Source organism: Dufourea novaeangliae, unplaced genomic scaffold, assembly GCF_001272555.1.
Source record: "Dufourea novaeangliae isolate 0120121106 unplaced genomic scaffold, ASM127255v1 scaffold49, whole genome shotgun sequence".
NCBI classification, from domain to species: Eukaryota; Metazoa; Arthropoda; class Insecta; order Hymenoptera; family Halictidae; genus Dufourea; species Dufourea novaeangliae.
The window spans coordinates 878,700-899,299 of record NW_015373928.1 but is presented as its reverse complement, the minus strand read 5'-3'; the positions used below and the strand labels follow the sequence as shown (position 1 = coordinate 899,299).

The 20,600-nt window shown below is 45.4% G+C and overlaps 1 protein-coding gene across 3 annotated transcripts in view; it reads right to left on the bottom strand.

The window, feature by feature from the left end:
* LOC107195105 (transcription factor SOX-5) overlaps positions 1 to 20,600 on the bottom strand; it is a 184,079-nt gene that overhangs the window by 51,372 nt on the left and 112,107 nt on the right. The window contains exon 1 of one of the 3 annotated variants that reach the window (XM_015584884.1): positions 12,710 to 12,765. The exons of the other annotated variants lie outside the window; for them this stretch is intronic. Coding sequence (XP_015440370.1) covers positions 12,710 to 12,726 — 17 coding nt within the window. The 5' untranslated portion in view covers positions 12,727 to 12,765. Of the gene's footprint in view, positions 1 to 12,709; positions 12,766 to 20,600 lie in introns of those variants that run through there. 3 annotated transcript variants of the gene reach the window in all.

Here is a 20,600-nt window from a genome sequence, read left to right as displayed (position 1 = left end):
GTAGAATAGTTTGGATGATATGTTTTGTAAAGAGATATTCTGGAACGAGTGGTACACTCGAATTCTGAACGTTGCTTTGGTTTTTATCCTGGGTGGTTGGTTCGAGTGCGGAAACCACGGCTCGAAAAACCTTCCCCCTGTCGCAACAAATCATCCCCGCTCGAAAAACCCTTGGAAATCTGAAGAACACTTGCAGACAATGTGCTCGAGTTTCCCGTGACGGTTTTTGGGATTTCGAGATACGGGTGTTGGGAATTAGAAAATTCCTAGGGTAACTTACTGGATTCTGTGGAGCAATTTGAAATTCTAAGTATTCTACCAGAGTGGGACGTTTCTTTTATCAGGGAGTACATATTTTTACTGGTGTCTCGGAAATTGAAGCGCGATAATCGACACGTTTGTTATTTAATCAACGAAAGGCAGACAATCGCGTCAGAAATGCGTAACGAAGACCTCAAGGCGTCGATGAAAACTGACAGAAAGCAGACGTGTTCGGTGCAGCCACAGCGAAGCAGTTCGCATTACGTAAAAATTGTTTTTACGACGTTTTATACGGACACTTCGCGAAGAAACAACGATAGCATACGCTCGCCTCTTCCACGTGCATTGAAATACATTATCTCTCCGCGATTTGGCGAAATGTTTGAAACTGTTCGTCTTTTTCGAAATTATAGTATCGTTATTAATTAAAAATGTTAATCTATCATTTGATATTAATATTATTCAAAAGTACTATTAATTTCTTAAAAATATTTACACACTTCCAAGCTAGTAGTCTAGACATCAATACCTCTCAACTGGAAGCCAAATGAAATTCTCTTTTATTTCAAAATCACCCTATATATTTAAGCTCATTCATATAGCACCGTGTGTCATTCTTAGTAATAAAAACCGTGACAAACTACTGATAGCGTGTAATCAATTGCGCGAATAGCGCGGAACTTCGTGTGACCTGACCTCTCGGTGACTGATCGTAAACTGTACTTTTCCTCGATACACGGGATCCGGATTTCAACGCGTTTCCGCTATTATTTCAGACATCTACTACTCAGCCGTATTGCACATCGAGAAAATATTTCCAATCTCAGAATAACAATGTATTTCACATGATTATACTCTATGAAAACATTGGTACCATTAAATCGTTCATACCATATTTCCAACCATCAGCTTCTTACACACAAATCTTACGTACCATTATCGACGAGACAAAGCGTTAAGAAGGGATCACACCGAGTAACGAATCGTTACCTCAAAAGGAAAGACTGTAAAATCATTCAAGTTTACCTATTCATCGAAAGACTTCTCTCTGTTCGTAGCACGGTACGATCGAATCGAATTAAAGCTCGCTGCACAATCCGTGAAGGGCATCGATATGCAAGAGCACGGATTTGGACGAGGAACAGAAAGATGAAAAGGCCATCGTAGGAGCGGGGGTGCGTCCAACACAAAAGTGAAGGAAACCAAACTGGAGCGGCTAGGGAGGGCTGGGAAAGGGCAAGAAGAAACGGAGGGTCTTCTGGTGGCGAGTGTGTGTGTGTCTATGTGTCTGTGTGTGTGGGTTCGAGAAGTGGAGCCATGTGTTCAGTGTCAAGTTGCCACGAATCTTTAGGCCCGCTCGGTCCTCGTAGTCCAGCGCGGGCTTCGTCCTTCGCACGCTCTCTTTTCCGCGTCTTTCTCGCCCTGGAGAAAGGCTAAAGAAAGAGAGAGAAATGGTACACGTGCACGCGTCACATGACGCCGCTGAGAAAGCACCGCAGAACGGTCCCAGCGTTCAGGGAAACGGAGAACATCGTGACGGTTTCACTGAAACGTTCGATTCCGTGGATCTGGAACCACTCAAGATTTACGTGCTTACAGATTTCGAGATGTTGCGTAAAGGTATCCACTATTTTAAAAGTTGCAAGAAATCGTGGGAATGCAATATGCACGTGGCGCCATCGGAAATGGAATATGATGTCATTGCCACAATGGTTTCGACTGAAAATGATCCAATAACTTATGCATGTTGGATCTTCTTCGTAATTTTTGGGTGTAGAATTTGAAAAGAAACTTCGTACGACACTTTCTTTATGCGACATACACCATATGGTATACCATTCTTACCATTTTTCTTACACATGGCCAGTCAAGGTTATGTTAACGTTTTTAACCATTCGTAGGCAAACATATTTCTTAGCACTTCGTAGGCAAACTGGGTCGTCTATACCTAATTTACCCACTGTTTTAGGCTGTCGAAAAATCTGAAAAAATTCTGGGACATTTATTAAAGTATCTCCGAAATCAAGCAGAATGTTAAAACTTCTATAGATAAACATAAAAATTCGGAGGAAAGTCCCTAAAAAATCTCTCTTGACACGTCAACAACCCAGATTGCCTACAGAGGGATATCGAAAGAACATGGGTAAATATCAAATCACAGTTTGACCGCGATGAATGAGTATTCTATATACACATATAAGTGTGAACATAATTTCGACATTGCTATTAAATCCCCATAAAACCGCAAGCTGGTGCATCACACTGTATCCGAACGAAAGAAACGACTAATGGGGAACGGATTTTCGCGAGCAGGAACGCGGGAGCAGGAAGAATTAGATGTTCGCGCGAGTAACCAAACAAAGCGGGAAGCCAAGAACCGCGGAGGGTAAATATACAAAAACAATCGAACGGAAATACTTAACGCGGAACGACCGCTCTGGAACGGAGAGCAGAGAAAGAGCATGGCGTGTGGAGTGTTGACTGAGGAGAGTACGGGGAGCAAAATTTTCGGCATTGCGAGGAGAGGCATCGATGGGAACAAAGCGGGCAGCATCTGGAACGCGTTAGTGTTCTGCTCGGCGCAACCGCCCCCGTCTTTCGGAGCCGTCACACGCTCGCACACGCTGCCCAGCCGACGAACGGCAACCCGCGAGACGGATCGAGAAAGAGAGAACGAAAATCCATCGGTGAAACACAGGCGTGAGTGCTCTGTATTCCACGGACGATCCAACCGCTATCTCGACGAGACGGCTGTCCAAACGAGCGAATCAACGAAACCGTGTCTGGATCATTCGTGTGTCGGGAACAAAGCCCATCAATGATTCGCATTGTTGTTGGAGCACGGTTACTAGCAGCTTCTCCATCGTATTGGTTGCGTAATGACATAAATCATTGAGGAATATTGAGCGATACAGCGTAATAATATAAATCGTTTGAGAAAATATTTTCACTATACAGGGAAATTTATAGTGCTACACGTTGATTAATTTAGTACTTAACCTTCATCCGTCCCTCGTCTCAATTTGACAGATTTTTCCCTTAAGAAATGATGCCATTCTGTTATGTGTAGGTAAATTTAGCTGAAACTCCGTGATTTTATTTTGGAGAAATTGCAAATTTCACTGCTTATCTCTACTAATTTTTCACCATTGTGTCAATTTAAAACCGAGGGACAAATTGAATTCGGAAAATGAGGGACAGATGAGGGTTGAATGACTTTTGTGAATTTTCATACAGAGATTTGGTGGACTGAAATTTGTCTGTTTGGTTAAGGATTCTATGGAATATCAAGTACACAAATCAGATTAGACTTTATTACGTTCTCTATTGTATTGATTCTTAGAAGGTTGCATATGCCATAAATGCATTGAATCCATTTATTATTAAGGTGATGAAATAATATACCCAGCACACATTCGGACAAAGTCTTTGTAGATTGTTTCTATTCGTTATCTGTTATTAGAGTAAAATAGATGCATCTCTAGTACACTTGGAGATCTAGGAGACTGCAAAGGACCGAGCACTTCGGCGATCGCATGTCACGTGTAGTGTCTATTCGATCGTGTTCGCCGGGACTCCCTTGTCTGAAGTGTACGCAGATGTCGCAAGGATTTCGTTCGAAGTGACACTGGGATTGCTTTAAGTACTGTCGTAGAAATGTCATCTTTCGCTTTGACTAACATTTGGTTTTGTTTCGACGAAGACCACCCTTGACTGGGTAGGTCGATGAGATTAATTGTGGTCGAGTGGCTGGAGGTCGGGCTACTCCATTAGGAGGAAAGACGATGGAGACTTCGCGTTCAGGAGAAATTGGACCCGGATGTTTGACAGCGATTTATGCCTGGGAATGTTGAGTACTCTGTCCCTGCGTTTAAGTACTGCTTTGGAATTTTTCAAGTGTCCTGATCGACCCAATCACAACGACAACAATAGTAAATCTTAATATGTTCTACATAATGGTTAACTATAAAGATAATAGAATAACAGATATGATTAAAGCATTAAGTTATTTTGGTTTAACTTGAAATGAGATTAAGTTCTTATTAGCTGCTCCATGATGATGAAAATTAGATGTACGAGGTTTCGCGAAGATATGAAAAATTGATATCCTTTTTTTGTCTCATGCAACAAGAAGTCGAGCGTATTACTTTTTTTGTCCTCTATTCGGGATACCATTTTGGAATTAGTAAGGTCACTTTGAACCGCAGGACGTTTTGTTCTCGCCACGAGTGTGACGACAGTGAAAAAGCTCCGTCTTAAACGGCTTTAGTAAACGAACCGGCAATAAATGATATTTACGCGTCGCTTTCCGCGCTCGCATTTGGAAGTCACTATTCTCGCGTCTGAAAAGCGACATCTGTTTTCTCGACTGCAGTACATTATTTCGTTTATTTTTAAACCTAACCCGTTGTTCCACATCACGACCGGGCCGGTGTCGTAACTCTGAAACGCTTAGCCTTTTTAATCGGATCATTTGCAATCTCTGCCACTTCATGGAATAATCATCCTTTTATCAATACGCTCACCTTCGAAAACTCTACGCAATCTCTATTCTTATATAATATAGTCATTTAGAAATATCGCGGAGATCGAGATGCACACCGATCTTTACGCAACTGACATACAATTAAATAAAATTCAGACTCAAATTAGACGGTTTAATCTCATTTAATCGGTTATTACCGTTCAAGATGTAAGAATTAATTAGCAGACTCCTATAGAAATAATATCACAAGGAACTACAATCTTAAACGTGGAAATGTGTGCGCGCGCGTGCGAATCAAATTAGATGAATTACTATCCGCGAAGTACCATTTACGATTCAATCTCGACCCAGATATCAATTTCCAGAAATAATCCTCGAAGACAATACGTCCAGAAACGTATCATTAAATGCGCCGGTTGTGTTTTCGATCTCCTATTAATGACGTCTCAAGGTTAAAACGGAAGAGTTCCATCTCGCTAGATGGACTCGATAGAATACCATAGAATACCTACGCGTAATAATCGAAGTGAAGCTAATCTCTGGCTGACGTTTCGCCTCGTCCCGACAAGCCCCGCGATTCCTATCGATGTTCCGTTTCTTCGTTACAATAGAATATCCCGGCGCGTTGTTCGGTTGTAACGGCGTAACGAGCACCGACGATTATAGTAATCGGCCTCTTACCTCATTACATTCCGAGAAAAGGACGTACGATCGCCCGATGACAACACGGGCCCCGCTCGATTCCGTTCCCATGCACGATTGTCTGCGCCCGGGGAGCTACTTGTCAGAAGTATTATTCTATTGTTGTACGATCATGCCACACCGACAACGTTCTACTTGAACAAGGAAACCGCGCGTTCTCTCTTGGTCTAGTCGAACCGACGAGGCTGCTGCGAATATCACTGCGTTAACATCGTTGCAAACGATCGCGTATACCCGTGAGCTATTCGACGATTATTAAACGTACCTACACGAAGGTAATGACCGTTTTTGTGTTAAGAACTGTTATTGTACATCGATTGGTGGTTAGATTCGCGTAAATAAATACAATTACCGGTTCTTCTGAATTCTCTGGATAATATTTCGAATTCGGGTGGAAAAATTGGTTTATCCTGAATTTGTTTATCCTAACAAAATTCGTTAGACAAATTAACTTGCAGAAAATCGAATGTAAGTGGAACACAGAAACGTCGTAAAATCTTCGGTTCGCATATCAGACAATTAAATAAAATTGCGACGGTTCCATAATTACGAGTTTTGTCAAAAAGTTCACGAGACGTGATTCTAACCGATTCGTTAACGCATGACGGCCGTTACATTTGTATGTGCTCAGGTATTTACCTCGTCGACGTGTTCCATCGTCGGGAGCCGTAACGGAAACCGTGATCGCAGGTAGAAATTTCGTCCCACATTTTTCTCGCCGGTTTTTTTAGGAGGATCGATCCCCGTGGTGGCATCGTAATTGGAGCGGCGATCCTTCCGCGAAGCTAATTAGTCGCGTTACAAGACCTCCGACTGATCAGACGTTCCAGACAACTGGAAAAGGTACAATCGGGGATCAAGAGAAAAATAAAAAGGTAGGGGTGGGGTTGTCGTGTCCGGAGGGGAGGCGTACACGGCACGGCACGGCAGCAGCCGAACCGTCAGCGGCTGCTGACGCAAGACGCACAGGTTGCAAACTGTTCTGAACAATCGTTTATTACTTTGTAATTCATTCGTGGACGGGCAAAAAATAGCCATAGTATACGGTGCAAAAATCGTGCGGTGTTTTCGCGTCAGGTACGCACAGAGTTTGTTCGTTAGCAATTCATCGTGACGGCGTATTAAATCGTTGAACCGTGATTTACATACGTTCGACGATGACCGTGCCCCTATACGACAATGGTTTTTCTTGTCGAGCGGTCGTTACTTCCATCGGCTCTACGACGATTGCCATATTCATCTCGACGCTGGTATAATTCTTACGCGAGTAGTCAGGTGGTGGGGTTGCTATTTGTTTTTAAAAGTTGCAGCTGCTGACGTTGACTTACGTCTTTCGGGTGACGCGAAGTGAACGCTTTTGACGAACTACCGTAAACTTTTCTTGCATCGTAACCCCTTTTTTATTTATATTTCCAACGTACGAATAGTCATACAATAATCAATTATACGATACAGATTTACGTCAGATATGTTTGGACGATAGAATTCTAACTCGTGTGAATGGGAATGTAGTGCAAGTTTGTGGTAAATGTATGCCAATGGTGAGATCTGATCTGTAGCGATCCGAATGTGATAAAAATATGACTAGAATTTTTGGAGCAAATCTAAGTTAGGCATACATTAACTTATTATTCCGAAGATCCTTTTGCCACTAGCACTTATGCAGGTATAATTAAAAATTAAATCCAGTCAGTCTAATGAAGTCTCTGCTGCAGCGAATGCGGAGAGAAATCTAGTGCAATACTAACAGAGACACCACGCGATACAATTAAATGCAATAAAAATCACAAGTTACATAAATAAAAAAATGAAAAGTGAAATGTCCTTGAAAGGTAGAATCGAAAGCAAATAATCTAAGTTATCTACGGTTAACAAGTTGATTGCCTATTTAATCCTCAGAGAAGATCAAGAATATTCGTGATATCTTTGCATACAACATGCTAATGCGGCCGTCACAATAAATATTCATTCCAATTTTTTAATGCGTTTTTTTTATAACTCGATACATTTTAATATTCTTATAACGTTCACATTGATAAAACCTGACTAGGCTGTCTATTGAACAGCCTTTTTGCCAAATCTTTTTTATCTACCGATACAATGTTACATACCGAGTCGACCAAAGTGAAATACACGTGTAGCACCGCGAAGGATATGCCTCTAGATCCCAACGTCGCCGACTCAACGAAGAGCCTTTTACTCTCGGCGTTTGAATTCGTGCTCGATTTAACTTAAAATAACTCAAAGCCACCCCGTTATCAACCGGTTACGATAAAAATCCAAAGGCGAGGGCCGTAATAATCGCGCCCAAATTCAGACGATTATATCGAGTTCTTGACCGAATAACGTGTGTGTGTGTGTGTGTGTTTTCGTCCGATTTCTCGACCGAAAGAATGACTTTTTATCTCGCGTTCCAGCCACCGAATCGAGCGACCATGGAGACGATACATTATCGGCGATGTTTATACATTATTGTTCACGCGGTTGCGCAACAGCCGGCTCGTACACGATCTTTTTCATCGATACGACTGGTCCACAGGCCATTCTGGCCTGTGATTTCTTTTTATTTTCCCCATTCGTGGCAAACGTGTCAGCCAGTTCGAGAGTTTCAACGTTTCGGGCTCGTCTCGCTTTGTCACATGGGATATCGATCGACCGCGATTACTGACGCAATAAATGTAGACAGGCTGATCCTACATTGTCTGGTTTATGCACAGGTTCCCGAATTCACCCGTACCCGAGATGTCAGAAGTAATTATAGAGCTGTCCACGGATCTCACTCGAGATGCTACTGTCGCACGATGTTCGCTTCCTGTACCAGTTCCGTGCACTCCCGAAATTCTATGGGAACAATAAATGAATTTATTCGTCGTCGATCTATTGTTTCTAGAATTGTATTCAGCGAAAACAACTATTAGATCGACCTAAAATTCCAGCAATTCATGTCTAGTGATATCGTTAGTAGATGTGCCAATACATAATTCACTATTTTAATGACAGAATTCAATATTTACTTGTATGGAAACCCAATATTTGTAAGGAGTTAATATTGTTCAATATCATTATTTAATAAACTATATCAGTTTGATTAAAAATTGAAATATAGAGAGCTGTATTAGATGTAAACTATACTGCCGTTTCACTAAAAGGTAAGGGTGAATTATTAATTCGTGGCCTCTTACGATCCACATCGCATCGTAATATTATTTTGAAACACATTCGAGACTATCGCTAAATACCATCACTACGATATTATATGGTGGTATATTATTTATTGTACATAATCGAACGAGCGGGTATTTTGCGTCTGGTTATTGATCAGGGGATATATGTATGTAATTCCACGCGCAGACTGGCGGCTGATAATCCATACATCGCGAGGATTTATTGCGACCCCGAGATCGTAGAAATATAAAGGTAGAATTGAATGATGAATATGGATGAAAACATCGATACGTTTCGATAACAAAGTCTGCTGTTCGGCATTCAACGTTTTTCACTCTAAATGATGCAGAATGGTGCAGAGAAACCCGTTAAATAAAGAAATGAAAAAAGGTCACGAGCTTTAATTAGGAGTCAAAATCATTCCTATACAATTTTCCACACTCAACGAAGGATAATTTGATAGAGTAGCATCGTAAGGTGAAAAGAATATGTAACGAAATTTGGATAAGTACAGCTACATAGGGAAAAATTCCCATTTATTACGATGAGAGTCCTGGAATAAGGTGGAATGAACCGTAATTGTTTAATGTTTTCTATGATTATTCATTTAAGATTAGATCCTCATAGTTTGTATGATTATTTACCGAATCACAAAATAAGAGATCATATAGTACTTGTGTTAATTCCACGAAAACGTCACCTGTGGTTCTAAGTTTAAATGCTTTCCATATGTGCTCCGAACAAAAGATTTTTAACTCCATTTTTCTCACCCTATGACAACATAAAGAAATAACCTATTTTTTGTTGTAGAATAAAAGAAATTCTCAGGTAGATTCTATTGTTTTTTAAACGATCGGTTCACGCGGATCGGGATTACGCAACACACACACGCACAATACTTTGCACTCGCGGAGCATAGCGGTTTCGTGTCAATGCTTCGCGAAACCGTGCGTTCGCTCTTAATTATTGCGCTACTCGAGATTATCCGGTATTTTTGGCGCGAACCGGTGTACTCAGGAACGTGGTCCTAGAATCCGGGTTATTCTCGGAGAGAGAGTGCTTAGCCCGGAAACGTTTGTAATTGATTAATAAGACGTTTGAACGTGATCGATAGAATAAAGCGGGGCTGGGCTGCGTCGACGTTCATTGATTCGATGTAACCAATCAATTTCACATCCCTTGCTTTTCACATCTATTGTGTAAAACACACTACAGCATGGTATATATAAAACTTTATAAAATTACAGAAATAAAACATTTATACGAAGTTTACGAGCAAACCGAACTGTCGATACCTTGATTATTTTCGTTAAGTATTTGGTATTGGCAGTGGTGTAATCTGATACTGATAAATATTACTGTCATCTTCAAATTTCTTCAAACCAGCAAACCAATTCACGAGTGTAATTGTAAGCCAGCCTGACGTAGTTTCGCACAATCAGGATATAGAAATCTGATTCAAAGATCGATGACTATATACATACGGAAGGACAAAAAAAAAAAGATCGTTAGGGGGATCTCTTCTGGCGTTAATCTCCGGTTGCACGAGGTATATTCACCTCCGCGGTTGTCGGTTTTCTAATCGATCGGTACACATGTTCGGTCACGACTCGGTTGCGCTTAATTTGCTCGGCTCTCGCGTAAGCCTCGATAACCTTTTAATAGCCAAGTTCGCGGCTGTTGGTCAAGGGGCAGGGGGGAAGGGGGGACCTCGGTGTGCGCGCTTGGTCGGGCAATTGTTACACGACTGGCCGAAGAAGACAAAGAGTTAATGGCACGAGTAATAATTCTGGTGCACTCTCTCGGCGGGCAAACTCGTCCCGCAGGGCTCTATTTTCGGGGTCCGTTGTTGTCCGATACGTGTGTACACACGTCTGCTCGCAACTTTCTTGCCCCCGCTCGCCGGCTTAGGCGCGCATGTTGGACGACACACTTTGGCAAATTTCTATTCTGATATTGTTGCCCGCCGCGGTTTACCCCCAGTCTGATGGATGAAAGGAACTCGATTCTTGGAATTCCCATCTCGTTTGTCTTCTTTGCGCCCGGTTGCAACGCGTTTCATTAAACAATGCAGCATTAATCATTCGGTGGCTGGGGCTTATTTTGGGGCGCAAACCGTCTTAAATACCGCCGATTGCATCTTGTAGCGGAGATACGACATCCTGCGGTAACATTTTAGAATGGAATTTGTTACGACACTCGAGGGTGTATGTAATGATGTGTGATGGAATGACGAGTGATATGGAGAAGCTGGTGTCTCTTCTAATGACAATGTGAAACTTTGGAATAGTTTGCAGAGATTAGGCGATTCCATCAGACGAAAGGGACTTTAGAATAGTTTTCTTCAATTGAAGAAGTTAGATCTAGTGTAGTGACGAATTTGTGAAATTACTGCGTTGTCATTCTATTATTTGTACAACTTTGAAGTCATCTAGTAGCTGTCGGTAGTGACAAAGCTGCTAAAACTATGTCCCACCTTTGCTAATACGTTCTGGTACCCTAAACTGTGACTGCACCGTAACAATACCATTATGCTGATTTTAATTAGGGCCACGGTGAAAAATGTATTCTACTGGCGACTCTTCAGCGCGACCCCTTCGGCAACCCTTCACGGTGAAAGCTGTTTATGCAAAACGGATACTCCTCTCTTTGATGTCGAACGAAAACAGATTTATACGACACATTTTCAAGCGTACTCTACGTACTCTAAATTTCTTGGATTGGATTATACAAGAAATTGTAAATTGAAGATAGAATTACCGATTGCACAATAATCAGTATATACTGAGTATGCAGATCGTATATCTTCTAGCTCATTCAAAACAGAAAAAACCTCGAACGATCTTATAATGAACCGTCAACAGAACTTTCAGTAGACGATTGCTTCCAATAAAACCTCATCCATAATGACTGCTTAATAACGAAACTGTTATTAACTTTCAATTCAATACTTCTTGAATTTTTTCCAACGATTAAAAGCGTCTCTCGTATTCAATAACAAACCTATTAATCTCCCTACCGGTTGACATATCAAAATACATAAAGCACGTACACCTGTTACCCTCTAAATCGAATATCCCAAGGAGAAATCTACAGTTCTGAATCGCGGCAATGGAACATCTGTTCGATTCGTACAATTTCTCATAGGATGCATTTCCCTGTTCGACACGAGTAACCGAAACTCGAGTCACGGATCCGAGACGAGAACGACTTTCTTTCCCAGGAATCGTAACCTCCCCCGCGGTACGCCGGTCGCGACAGAGGATCGGCACCAGGCTGTCAAGTGGTTGTCTGGTACGCTGTTTCGGTCCGAAGGAAGAAAGAATATAATCCATCCGGGATTTTCGAGAGGGCCCGCGTAGGAAAGGCCGCGACAGGAAAGACCGGAGTAAATGGAAACTCGTAGGCAGAGGGAAAAGGCCGTGGGGAAGGTATAGGGGGGAACAGACAGCAGGGAGGGTCACTGGGTCAGATGCATTGCATGCTCCCTCTCTTTCTCCGCCACCCTCCTTCGACACGGTCCTCACCCTTTCTCTCTCTGACTCTCTGGATCTGTCACTCTCTCCCAATCTCCTTCTCTTTTACGTCCTCTCGGGGAACACATGGCCCAGCATGTACACCACGGCTGGCTGTCTCTGGCGGCCACGCACACGCGTGCATGCTTGCGCGGCTATTCATGAGTGTCAGTGACGTTATCGCTCGTGGGTCCATTATTATGTTGTACAGATTACGCTAAAACGTTATATGTGTTGTGGTCTCGATCGATCGACAAAGATTACTTCGAGAATGGTCGATTTCGCGTTGAATACAGTATTACGTAGATCGACTGGTAGATCATTGACCAATCGATATTGACAAAGCTACTGAAACTACGTCTCATTTTTTCTAATACATTCCGGTCCCCTAAACTGCGACTGCACCATAACAATAGGTAGCAATAGAGATACGAGAGAATTAGGATTTATGTATTTCGTAGACTTCCCTATTATACGCGACAAGGGGAACCGACAGAGGCAGCGAGAGCACAATCCGTCGCTCCTCCACCGGGGGGTTGCGCTCGCTAACGCGGTCACGTGCTCGTTGCGACTCACTCACCTGCCAAGCGTGCTCATATCATCCTGCTCGCGCGCTGGTAGCCTGGACTACCTCCGTCTGACGCGGCTTGACGGGTCACTTGTCACGGAAATTACAATATTACACCCCCGCACAAAACCGGCACTTCACCCGAGCAAAAAACCAACAATCCGAGGCCAGGCGGGGACGAGCGTCAGCCGCGGGGATCGGAACGGTTCTCGATGATGGTCCTCCGGCACTCGTGCAGCAGAAGAACTCAGGCGATCACTCGAATGCTTAACCTCGGATTCCCCGTGGTTGGTTAACGTGGTCGCCGAAAACACCAGAATACCGAAACTGAATGGCTACGTCATCGTGGACACCGTGGAAGACCACCTAGATCCGATCCCGTCGCGAGTATATCGTTGATCTATGTATCTCACTCACAGGAACGCAGGAAGATCGATGTAGCTCGCCGGTGGCGCGCGTCGCAGCGCGCTCACCCCGGTGAGAGAGATCCTTTTTAGGGGTCTCGCGGAACACTATCTCGCGGTTCCTGAACGGCGTGGAGAGCGACTCCGATTGCTGCTCTCTATAACACGACGACGACACGGTACGATGATACGGAGCAGCCGGTAGTTAGAAGGCAGCGAGGTCGAGTAGCCGTTTGCCGCGCGAGGAAAGAATCAAGCGTTGATGCGAGAGCGAGAGAGGAAACGCGAGCGAGAGAGTCAGTGGTGGAAGGAAAACCCCCCCTCGAAGGCAGCGGGCATACAATGGGAATAATCACCGCGTCTCGGAACGTCGGCTGACTGACTGAAGCCCCCGAGGACCGAACGGGATGAGATTCGGAGGCGCTGCCTAGCGGCCGGCGCGGCGCGCCGCTCCACTCCGCGCCGCTTCGGCGCCCGCGCTGCACCACTCACGTTTCCCCCCTTCCCACTCGCCCCTCAGCTACTGTTCTCTCGCTCGCGTCTTTTCTCCTCGGTTCTCCCGCGCTCTCGTGCTCTCCTTCTCTCTCTTTTGCTTTTGTTACCCGCGGTCGCTTTGTCTCACTCCCACCCTCCGCCGTCACGAACGCTGTCCTTTGACCCCCCTCCACACACCACGGTATTCTCTATCCCGACGTGTGCGCCGTTTGTGTTTCAGTCTCGCCAACCGTGTTCCTCTCGCTTCAACCTTTCCTTTCCCCTTCTCCGTCTGCTTCATTGATCATTCGCTGTCCGTCTTCGTCTCTCGACAACACGGTTACTCCGGCCGCGCGCGACTGCGGCGGGTTCTACCGGCTGCCACGCCCCTTTTCGGTTTACGCACCGCCCTCTTCCTACGACACCCACGCCGAGGCAAGCAAGCGCGCTCCACCAGGGCCACCACCGCTGACACCGCCACCGCGACCCGTTACTAGCGTCGTCCTCGTTCGCGACCTCGTCCTCGTCTACGCCTTTCGCGTCTCTTCCTTGGCTTCTGGCCTCATCGTCGACAACGTCTTCCGTTCGTTGTCGTCGTCGCGTTCTTTCCCCCTTGAGGGATCCCCGGGGTTCACCTGTGCGCGCACCCCACACCCTCTTTTTCACTACCCTTCTCCCCACCCCCAAACCTGTCGTGCCACGGCTCCTTGTCCTTCTCTCGACCGAGACTCCCACCTCCTCCCAGAGGACACGAGCCAGCGGTAGCGATCTCCGAGCTGGGCGTAGTATGTAGTAGCGCCGTGGATGGCCAGCGTGCGCTACCGTGTGGCACACACCCGTTGTCTCTCTTTCACCTTCCCCTCCTTCCGCGTCGAGGAACCGAGGGGGCGAGTACGGGAGAGCGATCGAGCCAGCTACCGGCGTCACGTGGCACGCGAGAGCGGTGAACGTCGGCGACGTAACGCGCGCCGTTTACCGGAGGCTGCTCTACAAGCCGGGACACCTAACTACGAGCCAGCCACTACTGGATCCGCCCTGGTCCTCTCATCGCGGGTAATGTGTAGGCTTCTGTTCAGAATGTAAGCTCCGGGGCGATTGTGTTTCGCGATGGTATTTAATTGCTCGACTATCTTAGACTGCAGTGTTTACAGTTCTATTGTACGATATACAGTGAGTCTTCGATGAACGCGACGCGAACAACGGCGTTATTTCCATCACTGAGAGGATCTCCCTCTAGAACTCGAGGCTTGGCTTCGTGCAAAGAACAAGCTTATGCGGGGCTTAAAACCTTTTCGCCTTTCAACGAATGCTCCGAAGCGAACTCAAGTTCGTTGCATTCATCGAGGCATTACTGTAGATGCATCGTGTTTGAAGGTGATACCTCTGAAGTGTTCAGAAGAATAAAATTAATTTTCATGGATGGGTCTGTTCGACTCCCTACAAATAGACCGTGAAGACAGTAGGTTTTCATATTTGGACACAGTGGCCAAATCAATATCGCTTCAAGGTTGTTCTCATCTTTAGAATTGTCTCCTAATAGTTCCCCACCCAAAACTAAACCATGGTATTTCCTAATTTAACAGAAACGATCGAAACTTCATTAATAGTTCAATTACCCAGTCAATCGACTTGTTACACGCTACAGAAGAATATATCCCACAAAGATGGTACACCCCACAATTGATTATTATACGGATTTATTATACGGCAATCAAGTAATATCGCGGTAATATCAGGACAATTTCTTGTTCAAACGTTCCGATATATCGACGTGTCTCAATTTTAATACATCAGGCTTCCTGCTTCGAGCGCAAATATTTGTTCGCGGGTTGGCTTTGTGCTGCAGCGGGCGGCTTCGCCGTGGGGAATTAATCGAAATCCATTCGATATACCCCACCGTCATCCGCCCAACAGATCACGCACGCCGCGCCGCCGTCCGATTCGACGCGCTCGAATCCCCCGTCGGATCGCACAGGTGCAGCCAGCGATGGTAGCGGCGTGCTGCGCATTGTCTATTGTCTCGCGTCGGAGGCGGTGGTCGCGGCACAACCCCCGGGCCGCCGCCGACTACGGGCCTACGACGGAGCCGGTGGAGGTGGTGGAAGCGGACCAATCAGAGACGGGGCACACCCGCGCAAATCACAATGCTTATTGTTGTCGCCGAGCTGTCCGCCCACATCCCAGAATCGCTTCTTCCACCTCCGCCGCCGCGTCGTTCGCCTCCTGCGGCTCGCTCAGGTAGAAATCTCCGCAGGTGCGCGATACCATCGCCGTATCGACGCGGCGCATCGATCCTCCGCGATGCGACTAACATAGACAAACATTATCTTTCATTATTATTATTTAGAGCTATTGATTTTTCTTATATTATGGATCATAATTTACTCCCTTTCGAACTATTTTGGATATTTAACCCTTCTAGTCTCCTTGGGACTACATGATTCCGAAATGACGATGCGTTCGATGGGGTTTTGTAGTTTTGAATATTTTATCACTTTTTTGTATTTTCCATTTTGTAAGAACAAATCGTTTCGAAGATAGTGGAGAATAAGCGAGAAGAACAGCAGGATTAATATGAATAAGCGGGAACGAAGAAGTCTAGAAATTATTTAGATACTGGGTAAACGGCGGATATGCCTTAAAGGACTCGTAAGTAGGGATTGAGCAGTTAAGATAAAGGTATTTACTGTTTAGCAATCGTTACACAGATCAGATCACAGATGACAGGGAAAGTGCATGATTGCCAGTGAGAAATTAAAAGGTTAATTTTTTTTTTACAGGGGTGAACTCATTTATAAATTGTACACATCTATAGGTAGTATAGAATAAACGGGCGAAATATTATTTCTTAATGTCAAAGATAAAAGGTGTAGACCTCACCACAAAAGCGCAAGAAGTGCTAGCATCAACTCGTCCAAGATATTTGTTGATCATTTAATTTCAATTAGAAACAAGCGATTGTAGAAAGGTAAAACCTAGATCCAAAATCATTTCATCCACTCGAATTTTCATACTTTTCCTTCGTTCGTCTATGCAAGAATAGTCGAACGTGTCCGAAGAGATTCACGAAATGATTTTGTATTACAAAATAAATAATGCGATCGCGGGAGGATAACGATGCACCGAAGGATCTGGAGGGTGGTGGGATGAACGTGCCAGCAAGGTTACCCACCGTTCCAAGCCGCACATCGTCAGTTTCAACGTCGCGTTCGATCCCCCGTTGCATTTGCCTTCGCCGCAGCCGTCAGATAGAATATCCTGTCTCGTCTCCATCGCCCACGCACAGGTACATAGAGTACGTATGTACGGTTTATATGTACCCGGGCATGCACCCCCTGCCACCCTCGCTGTTCCTACCGCGGGCGGCGAGAGGAATGGACGAGAATGGCGTCGGCGCGCATCCCTTTCATGTCCTCCGCAAAACCCATTCCCCTTCCTCCCCCTCGCCCCTCTCTTCTCTTGGCTGCCGTTGCTCGTCCTCCGCACCAATGCACCCTTGACTTGCGCCCCTTACCATCCCCACCGGCGCGCTAAACAGACCACACCGAGCCTCGTCCACTTCGCGGATGCTCCTTTTTATCGTCGGCCACAAAACGCAGCGATGCGCTTTTTCGTTTTTCCTTGGCCGACCGCGCCGCACGCCTCTATCCAAAATACACGATCCACCCCCCGCCCCTCCAGATGCTTCACGGGGAATCATTCGAAAGTTGTACGCGGTTTCTGTGACCGGTAATCGGCGGCCTCGATTTCTTCGGGACAATGGAAATCATTTTCCACGACGAATGTGGATGGTCGAGCATTTTAGTTTCTATTCTATTCGATTTTTATGAACTGTTTCCTTGAAATTAATGATTCTAGAATGTTGGTTTTGACTCTCCGTGACCCCATGTTACTTGTATTGTTTCCGTACAGACCCTAGGTTTTTTTATGTCTAGACGTATTTATTTGTCTTGTAGGTTTCCAAAAAATCTGGAAAAATTCAAGGATACTCTCTAGGGTCTCTACTACACGATCCAATAGTTTTCGAAGTTGAATGTCAAAAGGTCATCGTAATGACAATCCCTTCGTTTCGGAGATATTTTAGTGCGAAATTTCGCTTGTCCCATAAAAAACCCAGAGGATTCACGAGAAGTTAAATAGTTTATTAATTAAAGTGGCCGCAATACAATGCAAATGAATCATTTAGTTCCCTATTACCAAATAACCATGAATTTATTCAGTTAGGAAAACAACTATTATTATTATATACATAAATAATCGCAAATTTTTATCATAATAATGATCAGTAATTGCGAGATTGTTTGTATCCTTGAGTTGGTACATATTGCGAAGCGCCACTTTTGTGGCGAGAGTTGAAAGAGACCCGTACGTGGTCCGGCGTGTCTGATTACATACGGTATTTTTCTACTACTAGTGGAACCGCGGGCAGCTTTCCGTGTCGGGAGGCGCAGAAATTCACGGTTTAATTAGCGTGCCTGATTATAATCTGTAATATTTGAAGGCGCCGTGTAAGCGTTGTTTCACGCGCCTCTGAATATGCAAGTGTGAAATCGCGAGCGTTTACTGGCGGTGTGTGTGTGCGCGCGCTGAGATTGCTCACCGACCGTTCGATCCGATTCGCAACAGGAGTACGCGCTTAATTCGTCCTGGTGGATAATTATCTGCAAATTTACAGGGGGGAAACTGTATAGAATACCTCCGTGAATTGTTTTCCGCGATACGATGGTAGAAGAATCAAAGCGTTTCCTGTTCCACTTACTAAGTCAGTAGATACTTAACGCGCTATTCCCGTGCGGCAATTTCGAACCGACAATATCATACGGTTTTACCATGCACCCGCTTAATTGCACCGACAACTGTTTTACGATCACCAATACCCTCGGTTTTCCACGGTTTCCCCGACGTCCCAGTGATCGCGTAATCGTGCTCTTGCAAAATCACGAAAACCAGAGTTTCGCCGATGACTGTTGGACAAAGTATTTCTAACGCGTAGCGCGAAGTAAAAGTCGCTCGTTGTCCTTGGATACGAATAGAATAAGCGCATAATCCCATAGCGACAAAGAATACGAGCTTTGTCTCGCTGGAACACGTCTGATGTTATGATAAGCAAACCTGTAATTAGGCGTGCGAGGGATAAAGAACATTCTTGCCGTGACTTCTAGAACGAAGAAACACTGAATGGTCATTGCGAATGTTTACTGACCTCCCTTTATACTTTTTTTCAGTCTATGTATCCACGTATTCCAGCTCTCGAATCCGTCAAATGGAAGATCGTTGTAAACGGTTAAACATACTCAAAGTACAATGTCCATAATTCAAAAAGAAGCGTTTCAACTACGTTTACACGAAAATTCGTCATTAAGATGCTTTCCATTTGCTACACGAAACATCATCGTTCATAATAAACAGAAACGGTACGATCAGACGTCAGAAGAACATCAGTTGTACCTCAGCTCAACTGATTCCACAATTCAACAAGACACACAATATTCTCTGATCGTACCAAACAGCATTAATAATCGCCAGATGGGTACAGTCAACTCGTCGCATTGGAGTAGCGAGTCCGGGTGAATGGTGAGCCGAGCGTAGAAGCGGAAACGCGCGGTCTATATTTCCCCCTCCTCCCCTTGGGGTGACGGAATAAAAGCCGGTTTGCTCGTTTTTCGCTGTTTAGACTGCGGGCGTCGTGGACCACGGGAATTTTTATACTTCACCACGGGTACACGAGACGATCCCCGTTTGGTCGGAGACGCGAGAGATGGAACAAGATGGGGCCATCGTTATGCTGTTTTCGCGGCCCCCACGGTATTAACCCCGCACACACGGGATACCATTCTATTCCGGTCCGGGCGCGGGAGCAGACAAGAACAATGAGTGTTGTACGCGGTCGCCGCGTATTGCTCGTGCATCCTTCGGCCCCGTGTCTGGTAACCCGTGGGGTTCTATAGTGGGTGCAGAAGTGGGAGGGGAACCAAGCAGGCGAAAGAGGGAGAGGAGGAGATTTATGTACGACGACGAAGACGAAGACGACCACGACGACCGAGAGCGTCGGCGGCGGCGGTGGCGTCGGTACGTTTTGCTCCGGACGTCGACGACGAGCACGACAACGACGATGAAGGCGAGTTGGTCGTTGGACGAAGAGGGAAAACGATGACGAAGGCAGAAGAAGAAGAAGAAGAAGAAGAAGAAGAAGAAGAGGACCAAGAAGACGGGACCAGGCGGTCGTGGCCGCTTGTGAATGAACATTGGCTCGCGAGCGTTTCCGGCGCTCTCTTTCGCTCATTCTTTCCCCTCTCTCTACCGGTTAGCATCTCTGTCTTGTTCTTCTCGAGCCGCACAGCTCCTGTCCTTTCGCCGGATTCTCTCTGCTCTAGCGTCCTCCGTCACGTCTCATGAATGAGAGTCGCCGGCTCTCGCGAGTCGCGACGACACAGAGAAGGACAGAGACGGTCAGCTTTGGAGAATCGAGAGTGAAAGAAAGATTGAGAGAGGAGAGATAGGAGAGGAGAAGAAAAGGGAAAGACCGGACGGACCGTTAGCTTTAAGCCAAACGGTTGCAACGAGGCCTGCGACGAATTTAGAACAGGAACCGAGAGAGAGATGGTAAGGGAAAGAAAAGGACACGGCAACAGTGTTCGCCCCCTCTATAGCATCTTCCTTCTGTAGTTTTTTTTTTGTTTGCTTCTCCTGTCCCTTATTCTTCTTCCTTCCCGCTTTGTTGCTCCCATTATTAATATATCGCAGTCCCCGCGCGTGACCGTCCACCTCCCTTCATCTTTCTCTTTCTCTGGATCGTTTCTGATTCTTTCTTTTTCACCTTGGCTCTCCCTCTTCTTCGTCGTCGGCGTCGTGGTCGTGGTCGTCTTCTTCTGCCTGTTCCTCTTCTCGCCCGGCCCATCCGGTGATGTGCATCCCGCTGATTATAAATAGTAACCTTTGTCGGACGCTTTTCTTTGGTCTCCCCATCGTTTCATCGTAGTTGTCTCCACCTACCGTGCCGTGACGGGTAAAAGACTTTTTTACAG